The 25267-nt window shown below is 33.0% G+C and overlaps 1 protein-coding gene across 11 annotated transcripts in view; it reads right to left on the bottom strand.

Annotated features, from left to right (window-relative positions):
• LOC107519877 (WD repeat containing planar cell polarity effector) overlaps positions 1–25267 on the bottom strand; it is a 298814-nt gene that overhangs the window by 72656 nt on the left and 200891 nt on the right. Inside the window, exon 13 of one of the 11 annotated variants that reach the window (XM_036225127.1) lies at positions 7554–9296. The exons of the other annotated variants lie outside the window; for them this stretch is intronic. Coding sequence (XP_036081020.1) covers positions 9283–9296 — 14 coding nt within the window. The 3' untranslated portion in view covers positions 7554–9282. Of the gene's footprint in view, positions 1–7553; positions 9297–25267 lie in introns of those variants that run through there. 11 annotated transcript variants of the gene reach the window in all.

Consider the following 25267-nt stretch of genomic DNA (forward strand, 5'->3'; position numbering starts at 1 on the left):
GATAGTTACAAAATAGACATAGAGATATAAAGTGTAATAAGGAAAATAATAATGTAGTAAATATGTAATAAATATATAAAGGGTACTGGATTTAGTGATTACTTTGTGAGATATAGATATGCTGTACAACAAAGTAATATATGCCAACTATAATTAGAAAAAACAATTGAATTGTATAATGCAAATACAACCAACTAATTGTCGTTTATATTTCAGTAAAGCTGGAAAAAAATAAAAACAGGGATATATATAAAAGGGAAAAAAAATCTACCCTCTAAGTCTAGCTTCTTTAAGATTCAGACCATTAGAGCTGTAGGATATTGGCATAGTAGGAATTTCCTTGCCTTTTTTTATTTTTAAAAGACATTTGAGAACTGGAGATCTTATGTAGCATGGCCACAGATCAAGAGTGTGAGAACAAGAGTCTCTAGCCTATACAATGACTGCATTCTTTAGGATGCTGAGCATCAAGTCTTTTTACTTACAGCTGTAGTGACAAGGTAACTCCTTTTGACTCCTGGTCTGAGAAGACCTGAGAGGAGGCAGCATATTAGGCCAGAGTTCTAGGAGTGCCTAGAGTAGATGGCTCATCCAACTATGTGGTTTGTAGACTATGCTTACATTCCAGTGTAGAGGCAAAGCTTGCAGTACTTCATTCAGTAATATAACAGCCTGCATTTATAGCTGTTACATAAAACAATTCTTTGTACAGGTATAAGCAACTTAATATACTTCATTATACATTTTAGTATAGAAGTGTTGCAAGGATTTACTTTTTTATTATAAATTACTTTCCATTTGTTTCTTCTCTATATTAAAGTATGACACTGCATTGTCTTATTAAATTTCTGTATAAGTATATATATATACATGTTCATTATGAATTTTATCTCAGCAAAGTAAAATTGATATCATATATGTCTTAAAAAGAGGAAAAAATCTAACAAGGTAAACAACAGTTGATCTCACTTATAAAGCCTAAGGAAAATATGGAGAAGTGGCCCTCAATAAACTAATTATCTATTCAGGCAATATAAAATGGATATATTCTTTAATTCTTTTCATTGTTAAGCAAAAACAAGAAAAGATTATATCTGTACTAAATATAAAAATGTCTAAATGAAGGAAACCTTAAATAGTAGATGAGAAAACTAGGAATTCCTATTTTAGGGAAATGACACACCTGTCATTGATAATGTTCACGAACTATATTCATAACCTATTCATTTAGACTAAATGGCGCAATGAATTTATCACTTCAGATCATTTTTGATAGACAAATGAAAATCAGCAAACCTAGATTTTCCATTAACCTAATGATATTATCAGAGAATGTTTTACCATCTTCCTTTGTGAATATTTCTAGATGGCATATTGTCTAGTTTTGAAAATCTGATTAACACAAAACTAGCAATATAAAGAATAGACAGTATTGCTACAGTTACATGAAGGGTTCCTGGAAAAGAGAACCTGAACAGTAATAGCCTAGTTTCTGCATTCCTATGGAGTTTACAAGAGCCCGATTTAGGGAAGTCAGTGGGCCAGGTTTGAGTGAATTCTATGAAACTCAAGACTTACTAGCTTCACATAGGATAATTTGAGGGAGGGAGGGGGAAAGCATGTGCTGGGGAGCCCAAGATTATAGTACCTTTGTAGATATTACAGGTCTTCCTTCATTACTAGTCTGATTGGTTTTGAAATCTCTTGCCTGGAAGTTATGCCCTGACTGCCAGTATTCTGGGAGCCAAATAGGGAAAGAAGACCAGTATCTTAGCATTTCTCATTTGGTTGTACACAATCACTTAATTTTCCTGCTTCTGACATGGTACCCACCCTGAGGTCTTTCTTTTTACCCTCTTCAGCGAATGAACCTCAAGAAAATAAACCTCCAATCTTCTGCTAGCGTGGACAAGGTCAGTTACCCAGGAGAATAGAGAGCAAACTGCCTCCTAAGGAGGTTTCCTCTATTGTCTTTTGTATTCCTCCTTTTCTACCTGAATTTCATAGTTACTTGTTACTACCTTTTCTTTAGCATATTGATGAGTCTCCAGTATAATTCAAGAAGTCTAGTAAGTAAATTATTTTCTTATGAAGTTTGAAGGCATTGTTCCACTGTTGTCTTGCTTCTAATGTTGCTGTTGAAAAGTTCAAAGTCATTTGATCCTTTGGGTTTGTATAGTTTGGTTTCATTCTCAGCCTTCCCCACTGATTCTCAGATTTCTCAGTTACCCACCCTTCCCTTTTCTTCCTCCTCATTGTAGATTTTAGAGAGAGCAAAGTGAGATGCATATAGCCTGAAGTCTTCCAGAGCTTTAAAAAAATTCTTAAGTGAGTTCATTCATAATTCTGCCTTTCCTGCCTTCTCACTGAAGACAGGATTTTCAGAATTGCATCATTACAGATTAATCATTTAGAATCATTTTAAATACTTGCCTACCTGAATATTGGAAAGGGTGGTACCAGATTGTGGAACTAGTACTTCAGGGTATTTGAAAACAAGAGTTGCTGCATTTTTCAATATGATATTATTAACAAAAATACTTTTAAGTGGAAAGAGCAAGTCTCATCCTAGAAATACAAAATTCTAAAGATTCCACAACTCAGAACATTTTATGCCTTCTCAAATAGTTCAGTTTTCAAGTGAGACCCTTTACATCAATGTAACATTTTGTGTTGTTTTTGCGATTTAAAATAGATTTTTTCCTTTGAATAGAACATTTGTTTCAAAATTCCATATAAATAATCAAAGGAATGCATAGTCGAGATTCCTTTATTCTATCTAGACTTTGATTAGTAGTCAAGGCTGTACTTGCCTAGCAAACTCTACTAATGGGATCACAATGGGGGGGCTGTCATATAATGAAGAGAATTTAACCAAAACCTACAGATAAATATTTTTGTAGACATATTGTATGCTTTGACAGAAATAAGTTGCAGGTTTTAAATGAAATATAATTTTCCTTTGAGGAGTTAAGCCAAAATGTTCACTTTTTTATTTAAAAAAAGTTCCTACTTCATGATAATTATGCTACGATTTTTTTCTCATGATTATTTTTACTATTATGAAGGGTACCGATATCCCTTCCCTTTGACGTATAGGAAAACTAAGATATAAAATATTAATTTTTTGGTTATATATTAAAATTTAACAGAGATGCCCATGTAATAAAGTTTAATAATGCTTAATGTATTATTATGGGCCAGGTTAAAAAGAAATCACTTTTCCTGACCTCTCTCCCCACTTCCCTTGCCAGCATTTGGTATTGTCACAGTTTTTTAAACTTTAGTTCTAATGTGTTTAGTAATATATCATTATGGTCTTAGTTTGCATTTTCCTAATGGCTAGGGATGTTGAATATCTTTTCATGTGCTTATTTGCCATCCTTTACCCTCTTCAGTAAAATATCAGATATATTATTTGCAGATATTTTCTCACAATCTAAAGGTTGCCTTTTCATTTTGTTGATTTCCTTTGCTGTAAGAAGCTTTTTAGTTTGACGTAGTCTTATTTATTTTTGCTTTTGTTTCCTTAAATTTTAGTTTTAAATTCAAAAGAATCACCAAGACTAATATCAAGGTGCTTATCACTTATGTTTTCTTCTAGGAGTTTTGTAGTTTCAGGTCTTATGGTTAAGTCTTTAATCTATTGTGAGTTAATTTTTGTGTATGGTATAAAACAGCAGTCCAGTTTCATTCTTTTGCATGTGGCTGTCCAGTTGTCCTGACACCATTTATCGAAGAGACTATAATATGCAATAGAGTTTGAAATCGTGGATTGTGATGCCTACAGCTTTATTCTTTCTCAAAACTGCTTTGGCTATTTGGGATCTTTTGTAATTTATATATATTTTAGTATTTTTTGTTCTGTTTCTGAAAAATGTTACAGGATATTTGTTAGGGATTTTATTGAATTTATCAATTGAATTTATAGATTAATTTGGGCAGTATGGACATTTTAATTAAATTCTTCCAATCCATGAACATGATATATCTTTCCTTTTATTTATGTCTTCTTCAGTGTCTTTCATTAATGTCTTATAGTTTCAGTGTCCCAGTCTTTCACCTCTGTGGTTAACTTTATTTCTAGGTATTTAATTATTTTTGCTGCATTGTCAGTGGGATTGTTTTCTTAATATCTCTTTCTGATAGTTCAATATCAGTGTATAGAAATGCAGCAGATTTTTGTATATTGATTTCATATCCTGAAACTTTACTGAATTCATTTATTATTTCTCACAGTTTTTTTGCGGAGTCCTTAAGGTTTTCTAATATAATGTCATGTCATTAGTGAATAGTGACAGTTTTACTTTTTTCTTGCCTAATTACTTTGGCTAGAATCTCTAATACTATGTTTAATAAAAGTGAGAGTGGGCATCCTGTTTTCTTCCTGACCTCAGAAGAAAACCTTTCAGCTTTTCATCATTGAGTATGATGTTAGCTATGAACTTGTCATATATGGCCTATATATGTTGAGATATATTCCCTGTATATCCATTTTGTTGAGTTTTTATCATAAATTTATGCTCAAATGCTTTTTCTACATCTGTTGAGATGATTTTTATCCTTCATCTTGTTAATGTGGTATGTTATATTGAGTGGTGTGTGGATATTGAACCATCCTAGCATCTCTGAAATAAATCGCATTTTGTTTTCATGGTGTATGATCCTTTCAATGAATTGTTGAATTTGGTGTGTTAATATTTTGAGGATTTTTGTATCTGTGTTCATCAGGGATATTAGCCTGTAACCTGCTTTTCTTGTAGTGTCCTTTTCTGGTTTTCGTATCAGGATAATGCTGTCCTCATAAAATGAGTTTGGAAATATTCTCTACTCTTCTATTTTTTGGAAGAGTTTGAGGAAAATTCTTTAAACGTTTGGTGGAATTCACCATGTAACCATAAGGGCCCTGGGCTTTTGTTTGTTGGATTACTGATACAACATTCTTACTAGTTATCTTTCTGTTCAGATGATCTTTTTCTTCATGACTGTCTGGTAGGTATTTATTCATTTTATTTCCAGGAATTTATTCATTTCTTTAGATTTCCCAATTTGTTAGCATGTTTAAGATTTTAATTGGGATTGTATTTCACTATAGATGGGGAATACATGTGTTTGAATATAAGTATGACCTCAGTGCTTACTGAATTGTGCCACAGACCGTTGTGATTTTTTTCATATTTTTGATTTTTTTCTATTTCACTTACGCTTGCACTAGTTATTTCTAATAACTATCATGAGTCTTTTCTGCTATGATCAGAAAAAATCAAGGTTGTAAGCTTCTCATTCTTATAAGTAATAAGTTCTGCATGAATAGAATACATAGCTAGTTTAGTGCATGGATTTATGATTTATGTTTTGGCTATTTGGAATTCTTTCTTGTTTTCTGGTATGGCTAGATAAATAATCATCAGAAAAAAATGAGCTAATGCTATGTATTATGGTTAGGTTATTTTACTAGATTTTACATTGTCTATTAAAATACAATAGCTACAGAGTTTACAAATCATATATTATACCATCTAAGGATAATTATAATCTTGCACAATATGTCACTGACCCATGCACTAAAAACCGGTGAATTGTATGCTTTAAAATGGTTTAAATTGTTAACTTTATATAAATTTTGTCTCAACAAAAAGTCACTGACTCTATGTTCAATGCACGTTATTTTAAAAATTGCTTGAAAGATAAAAGAAAATCTAAAAAGTATTTTAAAAATAAAGTTTACTTTTATGTAGGATGGAAGAATTTGCAGCACATCAGTATTCCCTCTGAGAAAGAAATCTGGATAAATTAAAAAATTTATTTCAATTTTAAATATATGTGTCCTTTTCAGTATTCCAAGGGATGTCTCTCCAATAAGTCTTTATTAGCTCTGTATTTGCATAATGAAGTAATCAAATCTGTCAAAATTTTAGAATAGGATGTTTTATTATATATTATATATTGCCCTAATCAGTAAAACAAAGATTAAAATATATGGTAGATTTAAATATGAGTCCTTCAAAAATTATCAGTTGAACTATACATGGGGCAACCAATTTAAAAGACATCTGCGGTGACTGTAATTAACAATACTAAATTGTATATTTGAAAGTTGCTAAGAGAATACATAACAGGAAAAAAAAAGACTGTGTACTCTACAGATCTTTAAAATACTATTTGTTTTCAAGATTTCTTAAAATTCCTGACCTAAGTTATCTTTGTGATATATCACACTCTGTCACATCAAGTTACCTTACATTGAATGAACATAAAAAAGGTTATGAATTTAGCATGCATACCACCTGACATAAAAATATGTGCCAGCGTATTTCTTCTACTTAAATGAATGCTTTCCAAATACCTAGATTATTAGCTTGGAAAAACTATACATTTTATAAAAAATAATAAAACAGTCATTTCTATACATTTTTATGGTGTACACATTTATGCATACCTCTAATTCTAAATAGGAAAGAGTTTTACTAGAAATAACATGTTTCTCTTTCACATTGTCTTCTCTTTTGCCCTCGCATATAATTATATGTGCACAAACTTGTTTTACTTCCTTTTTTAGAAGGCACTCTTACCAGGAACATGGTAACTATCTAGCACAAATAGAGTTTAGCCAGAAAATAAAAAGGAATGAATTGAATTTTAAAAGAAAATTTGCCCTGGAAATATTTATGGTGCTCAGGTTAATATGCCATTTGTTATGAAAAAATGTAATGAATGTCTAAACGCTTATTTCTGATTACTAAGGCAACATGAAATGAGTTTGTAAGGATATTCAGGTAATGTAGAAAAAAAATAATTTTTCTGACAGGAAAAGTAATCACTCTTCACACACACTCAATAGTCTCCATTAATGTAAATTATTTAGTTACATAAAACAAATGTACTAAACAGTTCTTAGTCCTCAATCTCATACTTTGTTATTATAAAAATAGCTTTAAATAAAAATACTCAATACTCATTGAATGAACAAGTCAGTTTCCTTCAGTTCTGGAGGAACTGCAGCAATTTACCATTTAATTAGCTCAAAGTCTAAGTTAAAGAAGTTTAGTTCCACATTATTATTATAACTTGCCAGCTTACCACTCCAAGGTGTTTGAGATTGTATAAGACAGTGCTCAAAGCAACTTTCCTACAGTATGCTATGAAAATGGTATAAATATGTACTTTTGGTACTATATAATATGGTAAACAAAGATGCCAAAGAAAACTTTTATTACTTTCTTTTTTAATTTTTTTAAAGTTCAAAAGACAAGTGAATGAAACCAAAAAGCAAAACAACTAAAAAAATAAGTAACAAACAATGTTGGGTAGCAAAAAATATGGGAAATAGCAGTGGACTTGAAATAAAAAAGCAGGATGGCAAAGTGAGTCAGAGTATGAGATTTGGAGTCAAACAGGAATGGTTTTAAATTCTGCCTCTGACATGTTGATTCTGTATCCTTATTTATAAATGAGAAAACTAATACTTAACTCTTATGATTGTAAATATGAACCATGACAGTAATTGCAGAGCTTAGCACCATGTCTGGCAAATAAACAGCGAAACAGCAAAATAGTAAATAGCAGCTATTTTTATTTTTAATGAAGACTGGTACCTTTATTTTCTTACCCTAATAATATTTTTTGATTCAGCATAGTATAGAAGTTAAGAACATATCTTTTGAGGGGAAAAAAGACTTGTGAGTAACAATTTTCTGCATCATAGATTTTCATTTGTAAAATGGATATGTTCGTGAGATATTGTAACTATTAAATGAAATAATGCACAGCGTTCAACATATTCTCCAGCATATAGTTAGCACTTCATAAATGGTGGCTAAAAACATAAGACCTGGATTCTGGCTCTAGCGCTTGCACTGGTCACCATGTAACTTAGAGTAAGTCACTCAGCCTTTCTGAATTTCATGCAAAAAATGAGCATAACAACACCCTTCCTGTTAATGTAGGCTTGTTGAGATAAAATGATACAGGTAAGCACTTTGAAAACTGTAAAGCCAATAAAAATCGATGGTATTAATTATGGTTCTGATGGCAGTTTTAGAGATTAAGTACCATAAAAGTGGGATTTAAAAATCTTTTATACAATCAAGAAAGCTGTACTTGACTTTTGTTAGTTTTTCAGACCATACACAAGTGATGAACATTACAAAAACATTATTTTTCTCATTTGAGATTATATTAGTACGGTACTAAGTATCAGAAAAGTTACTAATTATGAACATTTTGACCACTCAGGAATAAGATAACACTTGAATTTATGTACATTGTAGTATAGAGTGTATGACAAGTGTTTTGAAGGTTCTTGTTGAACAGAAAGGCCTCCTTTGGCAACAGCAATTCACTCTTAACAAGAATGATATATTATTATGTTAGCAGATTAATTACAATTTGTAAAGCCCTTTAAAAATGAAAAATACTCTATAAATACTTAGCATTTACTGATGCTACCACAAAACAAGGTTAAGCTCTTAAATGCAGCTACGGCTTGATGAATTAGTTGTTAAATGACATACCAGAAAGGGAGCTGCTGTATCAGTGAATGATTTCATGATTATAGCAATCAGTAGAACTTATATTTATATTGTAACTGTTTTTATGCAATTTTATTATTTTTTATATTCACATATTTTATTATTAAACCATTATTCTTCTAAGGTTATTACTGTCTCAGACAATTGAGGGACTGAAAAGTGAAATAACTAATTTGAATCTACGCTTCAAGCTGGAACAGAGTAAGGCTCAAGCTCTGGGAAACTCCTAAAGTACTGATAATGGAGGGCCGCAGTGTCTAGGATGGTAGCCACTAAGTAGCTGCTGAACTACTGAAACACTGCTAGTATGACTGAGGAACTAATTTTTAAATTTTACATAATTTTAAATAATTTAAATTAAAAAACTATTATTCAGTTTAGTAATTATAAAACATTTAAAAACATGTGGACCAACTGAATACCCAGGAGCACTAATTCAACTGTACATTTTATGAAATCTAAAGTATTTCCAGTGAAAATTTTAACATCTTATTTGAGATGTATTTTAAAATGTAGTAGCAATTCTAAAGTTATGTATATATTTTGCATTGTATTTCTGTTGGACTACACTGCCATACAAGTTCAAAGATATGTAATAAATTATATATGAAATGGACCCTACTCCCTCTTTTGTCCTCTCAATTAAATTATAGTAAATTGAAGAAAATGAGAACGTTAAAAATTCACTTCTGGTAGTTGTAGAATCAGGAACCAGTTATAGGTCTTTTTTTGATATGTGGAGACTTGGCCTTCAGGAACCATAACCTGGGATTACCAAAACAAAAGTAAAAAAATAAATAAATAAAAACACCAAAAAACCAATTTGCTGATTTCTGTGATATAAATTTTAAATACTCCTACCCTGATTAATGTTCACCTAACATGACCTCACTGAATGTGGAATTAGGAAGCGATATATTCATTTGGCACTTGCAGGCCATAGGAGCCAGCCCTGGTATATCACTGGAACATTTTGAGTTCCTGACATCTATATTTCTTGAAAATTATGAATATATGTGGTGGGAGATGAAACAGATTAGTTTTAAACTAAATTCTGTCCAATAACAAATTATGGTATGATTATATCTGGAATGTAGAGAGTTTTATTTTTTTTTAAGTCTGTGGAAACTTGGGTGACTATAAAAGCCCTGATGCTTCCCTGATTCCCCTTGAGAATATAAATTAATGGTAATATGAAGCCATTTTTAAAGTTTAAAATAGTTAAAAACAGGTAAATATACTAAACTTCAATAAAGTAGATGTATGATTTAAACTCATAAATAACAAAGACTTTTTGTGACAAGAGATTTCATGGAGACATGGTAAGGCTATAAGATTATCTTCAGAATTTATACAAATTCTGAGATGTGATATAGAGAAATTTATACACGTAAAATACCTATAAGAGGTCCACATTTAGCTCTAAAGTTCAATAATTGCATGATTTTGTCAGCTAATATATATGAAATCATTTCATTTATTTAGAAATTATTCTGTGTCTATATTAGCTTCTATATACTTGTGTGCCTTGATGTTATACTTTATGCTACAATAAATTTCAATATAAATAAGTCTTTTAAAAGCACTATTTAAGAGAATTGAATTCAAAATAGTCTTTTGAATAAAACAATTCCCCCTCTAAGAGAATATTAAGACTTACTTTTTTTCAGTATAGGTTTACAGTATTAGGTAGATATGAATAAATGATTTTTTTTCACCAAGTCGTATGTTGCCTAGAATTGTGTAATGTCTTAGTTTGGGTTCTAGCCAGTCATATCTAATTATACCTGTTTTAGTGCTGAAAAATATATAGACTCTTCTAGTTCTGTCTTTATTTATTAGCAAACTGAGACCAAAAAAGGTGACTTTTTAACTTTTTTTCAAAAAATTAAAAAATCTTTTCAATTGCACTTGACATAAAATATATTAGTTCCAGGTGTACGACACAGTGATTAGACATCTAAAACTTATAAAGTGAATCTGACATCACACATAGGTATTACAGTATTATTATATTAAAATAATACACGATTATTTTGTAACTACCAATTAACATATTTAAATCCCTTCACCTTTTTCACTAATCCTCCCAACCCCCCTATCACCTGGCAACCATCAGTTATGCTCTCTGTATCTGAGTTTGTTTCTGTTTTATTTTGGTTACTTCGATTCCACATACACGTGATGTAATATATTTGTACTTCTCTGACTTTTTTCACTTAGAATAATACCCTCAAGGTCCATTCGTGTTGTTACAAATAGCATTCATTCTTTTTTATGGCTGATTAATATTCCATTGTATTATGTGCCATTCATCCATTGATAGATACCCAGGTTGCCTCCATAGATGTACATAGGGGTGCATATATCTTTTTGAATTGTGTTTTGGATTTCTTCGGATGAATACCCAAAGGGAATTAGAGTGTTATATGGTAGTTCTACTTTTACTTTTTTGAGGACCCTCCATATTGTTTCTCATAGTGGCCGCACTAGTATACACTCCCATCAACAGTGCATGAGGGTTCCCTTTTCTTCACATTCTGGCCAGCACTTGTGGTTTGTTTTATCGATGATAGCCATTCTGACAGGTATGTGGTTTTTACTTACATTTCCCTGATAATTAGTGGTATTAAGCATCTTTTCATATGTCTATTGGTCATGTGTATGTCCTTTTGGAGAAAGGTCTGTCAGATCCTCTGCCCATTTTTAAATCTGATTGGTTTTTTTGGTGTTAAGTTGTATGAGTTCCTTATATATTTTAGGTATTAACTCATTATCGGATATATAATTGGGGAACATCTCCCACTCAGGAGGTTATCTTTTAATTTTGTTGATGGTTTCCCTCACTATGTAAAAACTCTTTAGTTTTATGTAGTCCCATTCATTTATTTTTTCCTTTGTTTCTCTTGCACAAGGAGACATATCAAAAAAAATATTACTAAGAGCGAGATCAAAGAATTTACAGCCTATTTTCTTCTAGGAGTTTAATGATTTTGGGTCTTTAATTCTTTAATCTATTTTGAGTTTATTCTTTATGTGGTGTAAGAAGGTGATCCAGTTTCACTCTTTTGTATGTATCTATCTGTCCAGTTTTCCCAGTACCATCTATTGAAGGGGACTGTCTTTACCCCATTGTATATTCCTGCTTCCTTTGTCATAGATTAATGGGATTACTTCTGGGTTCTCTATTTTGTTCAATTGATCTGTATGTCTGATTTTACACCAGCTCCATGCTGTTTTGAATACTATAGTCTTGTAGTATAGTTTGATATCAGGGAGTGTGATACCTCCAGTTTTGTTCTTTTTCAAGATTGCTTTGAGTATTCGGGGTCTTCTGTGGTTCCATATATATTTTAGAATTATTTGTTCTAGTTCTATGAAAAACATCATTGGTGTTTTGATAGGGATTGTATTGAACCTATAGATTGCTTTGGGTAATATTGACTTAACTTTAACAATGTTTATTCTTCCTACCCATGAGCACAGTATAACCTTCCATTTATTTATATCTTTAGTTTCTTCATTCAAAGTCTTATGGTTTTCCAAGTCCAAATCTTTTACCAACTTGGTTAAATTTATTTATTGGCACTGCTGTTATTTTTTTGATGCAATTGAAAATGGGAATGTTTTCTTAATTTCTCTTTCCAGTAGTTCATTATTTGCATATAAAAATGCAACCAATTTCTGAATATTAATTTTACATTCTATTTATCAAATTCATTTATTAGTTTTAATAGTTATTTGGTGGATTCTGTAGGGTTCTCCATGTATAGTATCATGTCATCTTCAAATAATGACACTTTTATTTCTTCTTTTCCAGTTTGGATTCCTTTTATTTCTTTTTCTTGTCATTTTTCTGTGGCTAGGACTTCCAATACTATCATGAATAAAAGTGGTGAAAGTGGACATCCTTGTTTCTGTCCTGATCTTTAAGAAAAATCTTTCTGATTTTCACCATTGAGTATGATGTTAGCTGTGGGTTTGTTATATATGGCTTTTATTATGTTGAGGTATGGTCTTCATTTTGCTGAGAGTTTTTATTGTAAATGGCTATCGATTTTGTCTGATGCTTTTTCTGCATCTATTGGTATAATCATATGATTTTCATCCTTCATTTTGTTTGTGGTGTACCACATTAATTGATTTGAGGATATTGGACTAGCCTTGATTGCTGGCCAATAAATTACACTTGTTCATGGAATATGATCTTTTAAATGTATTGCTGAAATCAGTTTGCTAATATTTCATTGAGGGTTTTTGCATCTGTGTTCACCAGGGATATTGGCCTATAATTTTCTTTTTTTGTAGCGTTTTGTTCTGGTTGTGGTGTCAAGGTAATGCTGACATCCTGACATGAGTTTGGGAGCCTTCCTTCCTCTTCAGTGTTTTGGAATATTTTGAAAAGGATAGATATTCTTTGAATGTTTGATGAAATTCACCTTTGAAGTCATCTGGTCCAGGTCTTTTGTTTGTTGTGAATTTTTTGATTGCCGATTCAATTTTGTTATCAGTCTGTTCAGATTTTCTTTTTCTTTTTCAGCCTTGGAAGATTGTATGTTTCTAGGAGTTTATCATTTCTCCCAAGTTGTCCAACTTGTTGGCATATAATTATTCATGGTATTTCCTGATAATCTTTTGTGTTTCTATAGTGTCAGTTGTCACTTCTCCCCTTTCATTTCTCATTTTATTTGGGCCCTCTCTTTTTTTCTTAATGAGTCTGGTTTATCAATTTTGCTTATCTTTTCAAAGAACCAGCTCTCTGATCTTTTCTATTGATGTTTTAAGGCTTTATTTTATTTACTTTTGCTCTGATCTTTATTATTTCCTTCCTTCTACTCATTTTACCCTCTTTTCTTATTTTTCTAGTTGTTTTAGGTCTAAGGTTAGATAGTTTATTTGAAATTTTTCTTGTTTCCCGAGGTAGGCCTATATTGCTGTAAATTTCCCTCTAAATACTGCTTTGGCTGTATCCTATAGATTTTGGGTCATTATGTTCTCATTTTTATCTCTCTAAAGGTATTTTTTAATTTCTTCCCTGACCTCATTAACCCATTCATTATCTAGTAGTATGTTATTTAGGCACCATGTTTTTGTGTTTTTTAGTTTTCTTCTTATATCTGATTTCTAGTTTTATACCATTGTAGCCAGAGAAGATTTTTGATATATTTCAGTCTTCTTAAATTTATTGAGCCTTATTTTGTGGCCTAACATGTCATCTGTCCTGGAAAATGTTCCATCTGTGCTTGAAAAGAATGTATATTCTGCTGCTTTGGTGTGAAATGTCCTAAAAATGTCAATTAAGTTCATCTGGTCTGATGTGTCATTCTAGGCCACTGTCTCCTTGTTGATTTTCTGTGTGAATGATCTATTGATTGATGTTTATGGGGCGTTGGAGCCCCTATTATGACTATATAACTGTTGATCTTTCCCTTTGTGTCAGTATTTGATTTACATATTTAGGTGCTTCTCTGTTGGGTACATAGATGTTTATGAGAGTTATATCCTCTTGTTGGAATGATCCCTTTATCATTTTGAAATGCCCTTTTTTATTTCTCTTGTTATAGCCCTTGTTTTAAAGTCTATTTTGTTTGATATAAGTATGGCTACCCCAGCTGTTTTGTCATTTTAATTTGCATGCAATATCTTTCTCCATCTTGTTACTTTCTGTCTGAAAGTGACTTTTCATATGAAGTGAGTCTCTTGTAGGCAGTATATGTTCACCTTTAATTGGATTATTTAGTCCATTCATGTTTAAAGTAATTATAAATAGGTATGTAACTATTACCATTTTATATATTACTTTGTTTTTATAGTTCTCTGTACCTTATTCTTTTTTCATGTATCTTATGATTTTCTGTAGTGTCATGTTTATATTACTTTCTCTTTATTTTTTGCATATCTCTTGTAGATTTTGTTTGTGGTTACCATGAGATTCGTATATACCAAGCTATGTTTATAGCAGTCTATTTTAAGTTGATGGTTGCTAAGATTAAACACATTCTAAAACTCACTACAGTTATTATTCATATCCTTCATATTTGTTTTTGTCATTTTTTTATTTCTTTTGTATGTTTATTGGTTAATTTATTATTGTGATTACACACGATCTTCCTACTTTTGTTTTTTAACCTTTGTATTAGCTTTATAGTTGGCTGATCTACTGATTTTACTGTTTGCCTTTGTCAGTAAGAATTTTGTTCTTTCCTATATTTTCTTATTTATATTTTTTATCTTTTCCACATAAAGAAGTCCCTTTCACATTTCTTGTAATGCTAGTTTAGTGGTGATAAACACCTTTAGTTTCTTGTCTGGAAAACTCTTTATCTTTTCTTTGATTCTAAATGATAGCCTTGCTGGGTAGAGTAATTTTGGTTGTCAGTCTTTGCTTTTCATCATTTTGAATATTTCATGTCAGTCCCTTCTGGCCTGCAAAATTTCTCTTGATAAATCAGCTGACAGTCATGTAAGACAAACTGCTTTTATCTTGCTACTTTAAAGATTTTCTCTTTGTCTTTAGCTTTTGGCATTAATTGTGATGTGTCCTGGTGTGGGCCTCTTCAGGTTCACCTTGTTTGGGACTCTGCACTTCTCAGACTTGTATGTCTGTTTCTTTATTTGAATTAGGGAAGTTCTCAGTCATTATTTCTTCCAATAGGTTTTCACTTCCTCTTTCTCTTTCTTCTAGTAATTCTATGATTCAGATGTTTGTATGCTTGATATTGTCCCAGAAGCCCCTTAAACTATCCTCATTTTTTTTCCTTCACTATTTGGTGTTCCGATTGGGTGTTTTCCACTACCTTGTATTCCAAATCACTGATCTGATCCTCTGCTTCATCTACTCTGCGGTTGATTCCCTCTTATGTATTCTTCATTTCAGTTATTTTGTTCTTCATTTCTGACTGGTTCTTTTTTTATGGTTTTTCTTTGTTGAAGTTCTGAGTTCATTTGTTCTTCCCCTGAGTTCACTGAGCATCCTTATAACCTGTGTTTTAAACTCTGTATCTGGTAGATTGCTTGTCTCCATTTTCATTTAGTCTTTCTTCTGGAGTTTGTTCTGTCCTATCATTTGGGACATGTTTCTTTGTCTCCTCATTTTGACTGACTTCCCATGTTTGTTTCCATGTATTAGGTATATCTGCTAAGTCTCTCAGTCTTGGCAGAGTGGTCCTATGTAGTAGGTGTCCTGTAAGGCCTGGTGGAGCACTCTCCCTTTTCTCCTGACCTGGTGCTCCAGAAGTGTCCCTTGTGTGGGTTGTCATGTTCTCTTTTGTGGTAGTTGAACCTTGACTGCTGTTGGTATGTCAGTGGTTGGAGATGACCCTCAGGCTGACTGTGAGATTTGGCCATGACTACAGTGGACAAGATGCTGTATGGGGGCTGACCCTATATAGTAGTAATTGCTTTTACATGGCTTTGGTGCCAGCTGTCTGTCATTTGGGTACGTTGTTTATGGAGCTGGTTGGGTGGCGGTCTGGTGTAATCTAAAGATGGCCATCAGGTGTATTGGTTTTGGAGGCTCTTAAATGGGGCTCTGGTGCAGGCTAAAGTTAGCCACCATTTGTGACTGGCTTATGGTAGCCTCATGGAAGCTGTAAAGTGATCTGTCATTGGTTGCTACTTTCTGGGGTTGGATGTGCTCGGTAGAGGTTATGCTGTGCATCGAGGCTGACTGCCACTAGTGCTGGGGGTTGGGACCTCACAATGTGAGCTGCAGCCAGGTAACTCTTACATCAGGTTTGTGGCCACCTGATGGGAGTTATAATGCAAGTCGTGACTGATGACTGCTTGGGCCAGGCTCAGGGATGCTTAGCAAGAGGTACATGGCACACAGAAACCAGCCGCCACTTGTCTGGGGTTTGTGAACCTTTGAGAGATTTGAGAGATGTCTGCAATGTGAGCTAAGGCAGGCTAGTGGCATAGAAAAGCTGTTGAAAGTGGCTTAGGCTGGGCACACGGGTTAGGTGGGGTCTCAGGGAGTCACCAGGGTAGGGTAAACAGTGTTAACCAGGTTAATGAAGAATTCAGATTTGGCATTCACCTGTGCCTGCTGGCTGGGTAGAGGGAGGACTTAAAGTAACAATGGCACCTATTAGCACTTCCACCCCTGGAGAATCCAGCCCATGCCCTGCCGCTCCAGCTCTCTCCCTAAAGACAATTAATTCAGTTCCTCCCCACATGCTCCTCCCCTGGTGCTTTTTGAGCTGCAGTACCCACACTGGAGCCCAGAGAGAATGAGTCTGTGAGTAACTCTATGCATGGCCTCTCAAGAACGCCAGCAGCCCTGTGTCTCACTCAGATGAAATCCCTACCGGTTTTTACAGCCAGATGTTACTGAGACACTTCTTCCTGGCACTGGTACCCTGGGCCGGGATGCTGTACTGCTCAGGGTGATATGCTGAGAGATCCCTCCTAATTCTTCACTGCCACATTGTGGAAGTGGGACCTGCCCATTCCACATTTCTGCCCCTCCTACAAGTCTCATGACTGCTTCTTTATATCCTTAGTTATAGGACTTCTGTTCAGCTGGTCTTCAGATGGTACTCAGTGATGTAACCATTCTATAATTTAGTTATAATTTTGATGTGTTTATGAGAGGAGGCAAGTTCAGCATTGCTCTGCCATCTTGACCAGAAATAAGACACCTAATGTTCTTAAAATCTGTAGTACATTACTGTATGAGTTGATTTGTCCACTACATTTTAGGATTATTGATAGATGTTTCTGCTGTATTACACACTAGCTAAGTAAACACATATTCTGTTTATTCTTAACTTCGTGGTTTTATTCGTTACTCTTATTATATATCAATCCTCAAGCAAAATTTTTCATATTTAATATCAGAAAATTTAATTGGCAGTGGTTTTGGCCTGGATCAGCACAATTTACTAGCTTAATTAATAAGTAAAGCAGAGAAGGTATCAGACATTGAACCTTTTCTAAAAGGATAAAAAGAAGTTTAAAGTCCAAGTAGTTTAATGTTTGCACCTTTCTCCAAGGGAAAATACTGTTCTTATATTGTTTGCTAAGCAACTGTGAATTTATGACTCAATGAGTTCTGAAAAGATACTTTCATAATATAGTGATCTAGTATTTCAGAATTCAAAAATATGTTAAATATTTAAACAGTGGAAAAATACCTAATTTAGAGAAAATCTGTACTTAATTGAGAATTGGTATTTTTTAATGTTTCACTCTGTGGTTGACATATCACCACAAAAAAAGGAACAAAGGTTGGATAAACCATGCATTCTTAGGAATTTTACTGAGAACTATAAATCTCTTTTAAGTTATAAAAGTAATACCATCTCGTATAGATCTCTATAGCTAAGCAAAGCAGTTTGTCTTTGATGTGCTTATAATTACAAAAGGTTTAGGATTATGTCTTTAGGCACAAATGCCTAGAGGTAGGAAGATATAGATCAAAACTGACATCATGACACAATAAAGAGAATACAGGTGAAGTGAAGCCAAAAGTAGGTTGGAATGAATATATCTCCTAAGTCAAACAAGTAATATATAGTCTCAAGCACAGTGTAGGTAAACAGTTAAGTATAATTTAAAATTGGAGAATTAGAAACACCTCTTCTAGTTTAATTTTAGAAGACTAATATTAATAATGAGATATTTTAAGTATAAGAAGAAATCTTTATCTTCATTCATGTATTATCTACTGGATACAAGTTTTATACATTTTTACAATGGTGTCATGATTTTATAGTAAAACAAGGCATTTAGGAAGAGGAAAATTTATTGAAAGTCAAGTTTTTGAATGATTTTAATGACATTGGGTAACAAAGAAAATAAATGATTCAAAGTTTGTTAACTGTGTGCATAGTAAAAACAGACTTAATGTTTTGTCTCTGGGTGATAATATAATGAGTAATCTTTATCCGTATGCTATATTTTTAATACTGCATTATTTCAAGTTCTCCATTAAGCACAGATAAGCTTTCATATCAGAATTTAAAATATATTATAAAGATATAGCCAGCCTTTTATAGGATAGTATATGAAAGATCATACATTAAGTGTATTTGGAACGATAATGTATTTGGAAGATTTTCCTAATATACAACTATGTAGATAGCCACAATAAGTAGGGCTAGGAATTATCTTTGTGTGTTTTGTTGTTTAGTTCTAATACTAAATGTTTTCCATTATCCTAAAATAAGGCCAGGAATTACAGTCTTTTTTATATTAATGTTTATTTTTTAATTACAGTTGACACTCTATTATTTTATATTAGCTTCAAGTATACAGCATAGTGGTAAGACATATAACTTAGAAAGTGACTTCTGATAAGTCTGGTACCCACCTGGCACCACACACAGTACAATATTGACTGTATTCCCTGTGCTGTACTTTATAGTACATCCCTGTAACTATTTTATAGCTACCAATTGATACTTAATCCCTTTACTTTTCTCACCCAGCTTCCCAACCCCCTTCCTATTAGGCAACTATCAGTTTGTTCTCTGTATCTAGGTCTGTTTTTGTTTTGCTTTTTTTGAGCTTTAGAGTCCACATGTTAGTTAAATCATACGGGATTTGTTTTTCTCTGACTTATTTCACTTAGCATAATTACCTCTAGGTTCATCCACATTGTTGCAAATGGTAAGACTTCATTCTTTTTTACTGCTGGTTAATACTCCATTGTACATATGTGCCACCTCTTTTTTATCCAGTTGTCTGTTGATTGGCACTTAGGTTGCTTCCATATCTTGGCAGTGAACATAGGAGTGCATGTATCTTTTCAAATTGCTGTTCGGATTTCTTTGGATAAATATCCAGAAGTAGAATTGCTGAGTCACACAGTAATTCTGTTTTTAACTTTTAGAGGAACTTCCAAACTGTTTTCCACAGTGGCTGAACCAATTTACAGCCCCACCAACAGTGCATGAGGGTTCCTTTTTCTCTAAATCCTCACTAACCCTTGTTTGTTGATTGATTGATGATAGTCATTTTGACAGGTGTGAGGTGATGTCTCATTGTGGTTTTAATTTGCGTTTCTGTGATAATTAGTGACATTGAGCATCTTTTCATATGTCTGTTGGCCATCTGTATGTTCTCTTTGGAGAAATGTCTATTTAGGTCCTCTGCCCATTTTATAATTGAATTTCTTCTTGTTGTAAGAGTTCTATAATTTTGGATATTAACTTTTTATAAGATTATCATTGAAAAATATCTTTTCCCATTCAGTAGGTTGTCTTTTCATTTTGTTGACGATTTCCTCTGCTATGCAGACTTTTTAGTTCAATGTAGTCCCATTTGTTTATTTTTTTCTTTTGTTTCCCTTGCCTAAGGTGACATATCAGAAAAATATTACTAAGAAAAATGTACTGCCTATTTTCTTCTAGGAGTTTTACGGTTTGGGGTCTTACATTTAATTCTCTAACCTGTTTTATTCTTGTAGATAGTGTAAAAAGGTGATTCAGTTTCATTCTTTTGCATGTATCTTTACAGTTTTGCCAGTACCATATATTGAAGAGACTGTTTTACCCCATTGTATGTCCTTGCTTTCTTTGTCATAAATTACCATATAGGCGTGGGTTTATGTCTGGGCTCTCTATTCCATTTCATTGATCTAGCTGTCCATTTTTATGCCAGTACCATGCTGTTTTGATTACTATAGCCTTGTAGTATATTTGATGTCAAGTAGCATGATATACCTCCCACTTTTTTCTTCTTTCACAAGATTGTCATGGTCTATTCAGGGTCTTTTGTGGTTCCATATGAATTCTAGTTTCATGAAAGATGTCATTGGTATTTTGATAGGTATTGCAGAGAACCTATAGGTTGCTTTGGGTAGTATAGACGTTTTAGTGATGTTAATTCTTCCCATCCATGAATATGGTATGTGTTTTCATCTATTGGTATCTTCTTCAAATTTCTTTCTTCTGTGTCTTATAATTTTCTAATACAGGTCTTTTATCTCTTTGGCTCAATTTTTTTCTTTTATGCAATTGAAAATTTTTTAAAAAAATTTCTTTCATATTGGTATATAAAAATACAACCGAGTTTGGAATGTTCATTTTTTATCAGTACTAATAGATTTTTTTTTTTTGGTGGAATCTTTAGTATTCTCTTTTAGTATTATGCCATCTGCAAGTAATACGTTTTACTTGTTCCTTTCTAATTTGGATGCTTGTTATTTCTTTTTCTTGTCTGAGTTACTGTGGCTAGGACTTCCAGTTCTATGCTGAATATGTGATGAAAGTGAATATCCTTGTCTTGTTCTTGATATTAAGGAAAACACATCTTTTCCCCATTGAGTATGATGCTAGCTTTGGGCGGTATGCTACCTGATATTAATAAATATTATGTTGAGGCATGTTTCCTCTATTCTCTTGAATTTTTCTGGAATAGTTTGAGAAGGATAGGTTTTAATTCATTTGATTTAGTTAAATTCACTTGCAAAGCCATCCACCAAGAGGATATATAACCTTTGTAAACTTTTATGCACCCAACATAGGAGCACCCGAATATGTAAAGCAAATATTGATGGACATAAAGGGAGAAATCAACAGTAATAATCATAGTAGGGACTTTAACACCCCATAACAAAGATGGATAGAACTTCCAGACAGAAAATCAACAGGGAAACAGTGGCCTGAAATGATACATTAGACTATATTGGGTGCATAAAAGTTTACGAAGGTTATATATCCTCTTGGTGGATTTATTCCTTTATCATTGTGAAATAGCTTCGTCTTTTGATCAGAAGTGAGTCTCTTGTAGGTGGCATATGTGTGGGTGTAGTTTTCTTATCCATTGAGCTACCCTATGTTTTTTGATTGGAGCACATTTAATCCATTTATATTTAAAGTGATTATTGAGACAGTTATGGCCATTTTATTATTCATATTTATGCCCTCCCCCAACTTTTTCTCCTTAAAGAAATCCATTTAACATTTCTTGTAATACTTGCTTGGTGGTGATGAATTAAACTTTTTGCTTTCAGGGAAGCTCTTTAACTCACCTTCAAGTTTAATTGATAGCCTTGCTGAGTAGTCTTAGCTGTAGGTCCTTGTTTTTCATCATTCTGAATATTTCATAGTAATCCCTTCTGGCCTGCAAAGTTCCTGTTGAGAAATCTTCTGACATTCTCATGTGAATTGCCATGTAGGTAACTGTCTTAAGTTCTCAAGAGTCTCTGTTTCCCTTCAACCTTTGGCATTTTAATTATAATGTCTTGGTGTGGGCCTCTTTGGGTTCCTCTTGTTTGGGACTCTTTGCCCTTACTGGGCTTGTATGTCTATTTCCTTCTCCAGGTTCAGAAAGTTTTCAGTTATTACTATTTCAAATAGGTTTTCAATCCCTTGTTCTCTTTTCTTTCTGGTACCTCTATGATGAGAATGTTGGTATACTTGTTGTTCCAGAGGGCCCTTAAACTATCCTTGTCTTCTAAATCACTGATTTGATGCTCTGCTTCAACTAATCTGCTGTTTATTCCTTCTAGTGTATTTTTCATTTCTGACTGGTTCTTTTTTTATTCTTACTTTCTTTGTTAAAGTTCTAAGTTCCTTAAGCATCCTTTTAACTAGTGTTTTGAACTCTGTATCTGAAAGACTGCTTGCTTCCATATTGTTTAGTTTTTTTTTCTGGAGTTTTCTCCTGTTATTTCATTTGGGACACATTGTCTCCTTATTTTGGCTGCCTCTCTGTTTGTTCTTTGTATTAGATCAACAAAAAGACAGCCTAAATGAGGACACAGAGAAATATGTTCCAAATGGAAGAACAGGAAAAAAAACCCAGAAAATGAACTGAAGAAGATGGAGACAAGTAGGTAATAAATAGTTGAAAACAATAGTTATAAAGATGCTCAATGAACTCAGGAGAATAGAAGAACTTTGTGAGAACTTGAAAAAAGAAAAAAAAATCAGAACTGAAAAATACACTAATCAACAAAACATTAAATGATGTAGAAGAATCAGTGAGCAAGCTGGAAAATAAGCAATAGAAATCAGTCAAAATACCAAAGAAAAATATTTTTAAAAAAGAGGATAGTTTATGGGACCTCTGGAATAACACTGAGCATACCAACACACAAGACATAGGGGTCCCACAAGGAGATGAGAAAGGGACAGAAAACCTATTTAAAGAAATAATGGCTGAAAACTTCCCTAACTTTGTGAAGGAAACAGACTTCCAAATCCAGAAAACACAGAGTCCCTATCATGATAAATCTAAGCAGGCCCACACCGAGACACAATAATTAAAAGTATGAAAAAGTCACTTTAAAATCAGCAAGAGAAAAGCAGCTAGTTGTATACAAAAGTTACCCTCCCACTAATAAACTCAGCAGGCCAGGAGGGAATGGCAAGATATATTAAAGTGATGAAAGGAAAAACCTACAGTCAAGAATACTCTATCAATTTTAGCATTTACGATTGAAGGAAATAGTTTCCTAGACAAGCAAAAGTTAATCACCACTAAACCAGCAATATAAGAAATGTTAAACAGAATTCTTTAAGCAGAAACAGCCAAAACTAAAAATAAGAAAAAATAAGCAAGAAAAAAATCTCAGTGACAAAGACATTTAGTAAATATATATCATTCAATCATAAAACTAGTATGATGGTTGAGAGATGAAGGCAGTAAAAGCATGTGTAAGCACAGTAATAAATAAGGAATACAGACACACAAGAGATGTAAAAAATGATGTCAAAAACATAAAAGTAGTGGGACTTTTGAGTAAGAAATGTAGTGCTTTTAGTGTTCTAACGTAAGTGACCATCAACTTAAAATAGACTGCTGTAAATGTAGCTTGTTATACATGAATCTTATGGTAACCGCAAACCCAAAACATATGATACAAAAATGGAAACTAAAAGTCATTAAAGTCGTGAATGTATAAGAGAGGAAAAAAAGGAACAGAGAATTACATAATCTGGAAGACAATAAAATAGCAATAAATACATACCTATTCATAATTACTTTAAATGTGAATGGATAACTGGTCCAGTCAAAAGTCACAGGGTGGCAGAATGGAGAAAAACAAGACACATGCACATGCTATCTACAAGAGACATCAGATCAAAGCACATACACAGACTGAAAGTGAAGAGATGGCAAAAGATATTACATATAAACAGAAATGAAAAGAAAGCTGAGGTAGCAATACTTACATCACACAAAATAAACTTTAAAACAAAGACTGTAACAAGAGACAAAGAAGGGCATTACATAATGATAAAGGAATCAATCCAACAAGAAGATTTAACACTTGTAAACATCCACACCCCCAATGTAGGGCTACCTAAATACACAGAGCAAATATGAACAGATATAAAGGTGGAGATCAACAATAAAACAATAATAGTAACACCCACTTACATCAATGGACGGACCACCCACAGAGAAAATAAGAAAACGGTGGCCTTAAATGACAAATTAGGCCAGATGGACTTAATAGATATTACCAGAACATTCCACCCCAAAACAGAATACATATTCAAGTGTTCAACATTTCCTTTCTGGAACACATTAGGTCACAAAAGTCTCGGTAACTTAAGATTGAAATCACATCAAGCATTTTCTGCAAGCACAATGCTATGAAACTGGAAAGCAATTTTAAGAATAAATCTAGAAAAACAAACATATGGAGGCTAAGCAATATGCTACTAAGCCATCAGTAGGTTAATAAATCAAGGCGATCAAAAATTATCTTGAGACAAATGAAAATGGAAATATAACAATCCAGAATCTTTGGGACCCAGCAAAAGTAGTTCTAAGAAGAAAATTTCTAGCGCTGTATGCCTACCTCAAGAAATGAAAAATCAAACATTCTCACCTTACACATAAAGGAATTACAACAGGAAGAACAAAGTCCAAAGTTAGAAGGAAATAATAAAGGTCAGAGTACAAAAGAATGAAATGGAGACTACAAAAATAAGAGAAAAGATCAACAAAAGAGTTGGTTCATTGAAAAGGTAAACAAGATAAACCTTTAGCAAAACTCATCAAGAAAAAGGCCTAAATAAAATCAGAATCGAAAGAGAAGTGACAATTGATACCACAGAAATGCAAAGGATTATAAGAATACTATGAACAACTGTATGCCAACAAATTGAACAACCTGGAATAACTGGACAAATTCCTAGAAATATACAATCTTCCAATGTTGAATCAGAAAGGAACAGAAAATCTGAACAGACCAATAACTACTAATGAAATTGTATTAGTAATCAAAAACTACCAATGAACAAAAAAGTCCAGGACCAGATGACTTCAAAAGTGATTTCTACCAAACATTCAAAGAAGAATTAATACCTGTCCTTCTCATACTATTCCAAAAAAGTGAAGAGGAGGGAAAGCTTCCAAACTCATTCTACAAGGCCATCATTACCCCAATACCAAAATCAAAAAGAAAATTAATTACAAAGCAAATATCCCTGATGAACATAGATGCAAAAATTCTCAACAAAACAGTAGTAAACTGAATTCAGCAGTTTACTACTGAATTAAAAAGATCACATAAGAACACTCACCAACATAAACATTTGCACATAAATAACATAACACCAATTATAATTCTGTCCAGATCTTTTAATAAACTTGGAAGGATGTACAATCCTTTCCTCTCCCACCCTCCCCCCCCCACCACCAAAGGATCATACACTATGATCAAGTGGGATTTATTCCAGGGATACAGGGATGGTTCAATATCTGTAAATCGATCAATGGGAAAAGATAAACAAATGAAGGATAAAAATCATATTGTCATCTAAACAGAT

The sequence above is a fragment of the Rousettus aegyptiacus genome, unplaced genomic scaffold, assembly GCF_014176215.1.
Source record: "Rousettus aegyptiacus isolate mRouAeg1 unplaced genomic scaffold, mRouAeg1.p scaffold_m13_p_7, whole genome shotgun sequence".
In the NCBI taxonomy this organism is placed as follows: domain Eukaryota; kingdom Metazoa; phylum Chordata; class Mammalia; order Chiroptera; family Pteropodidae; genus Rousettus; species Rousettus aegyptiacus.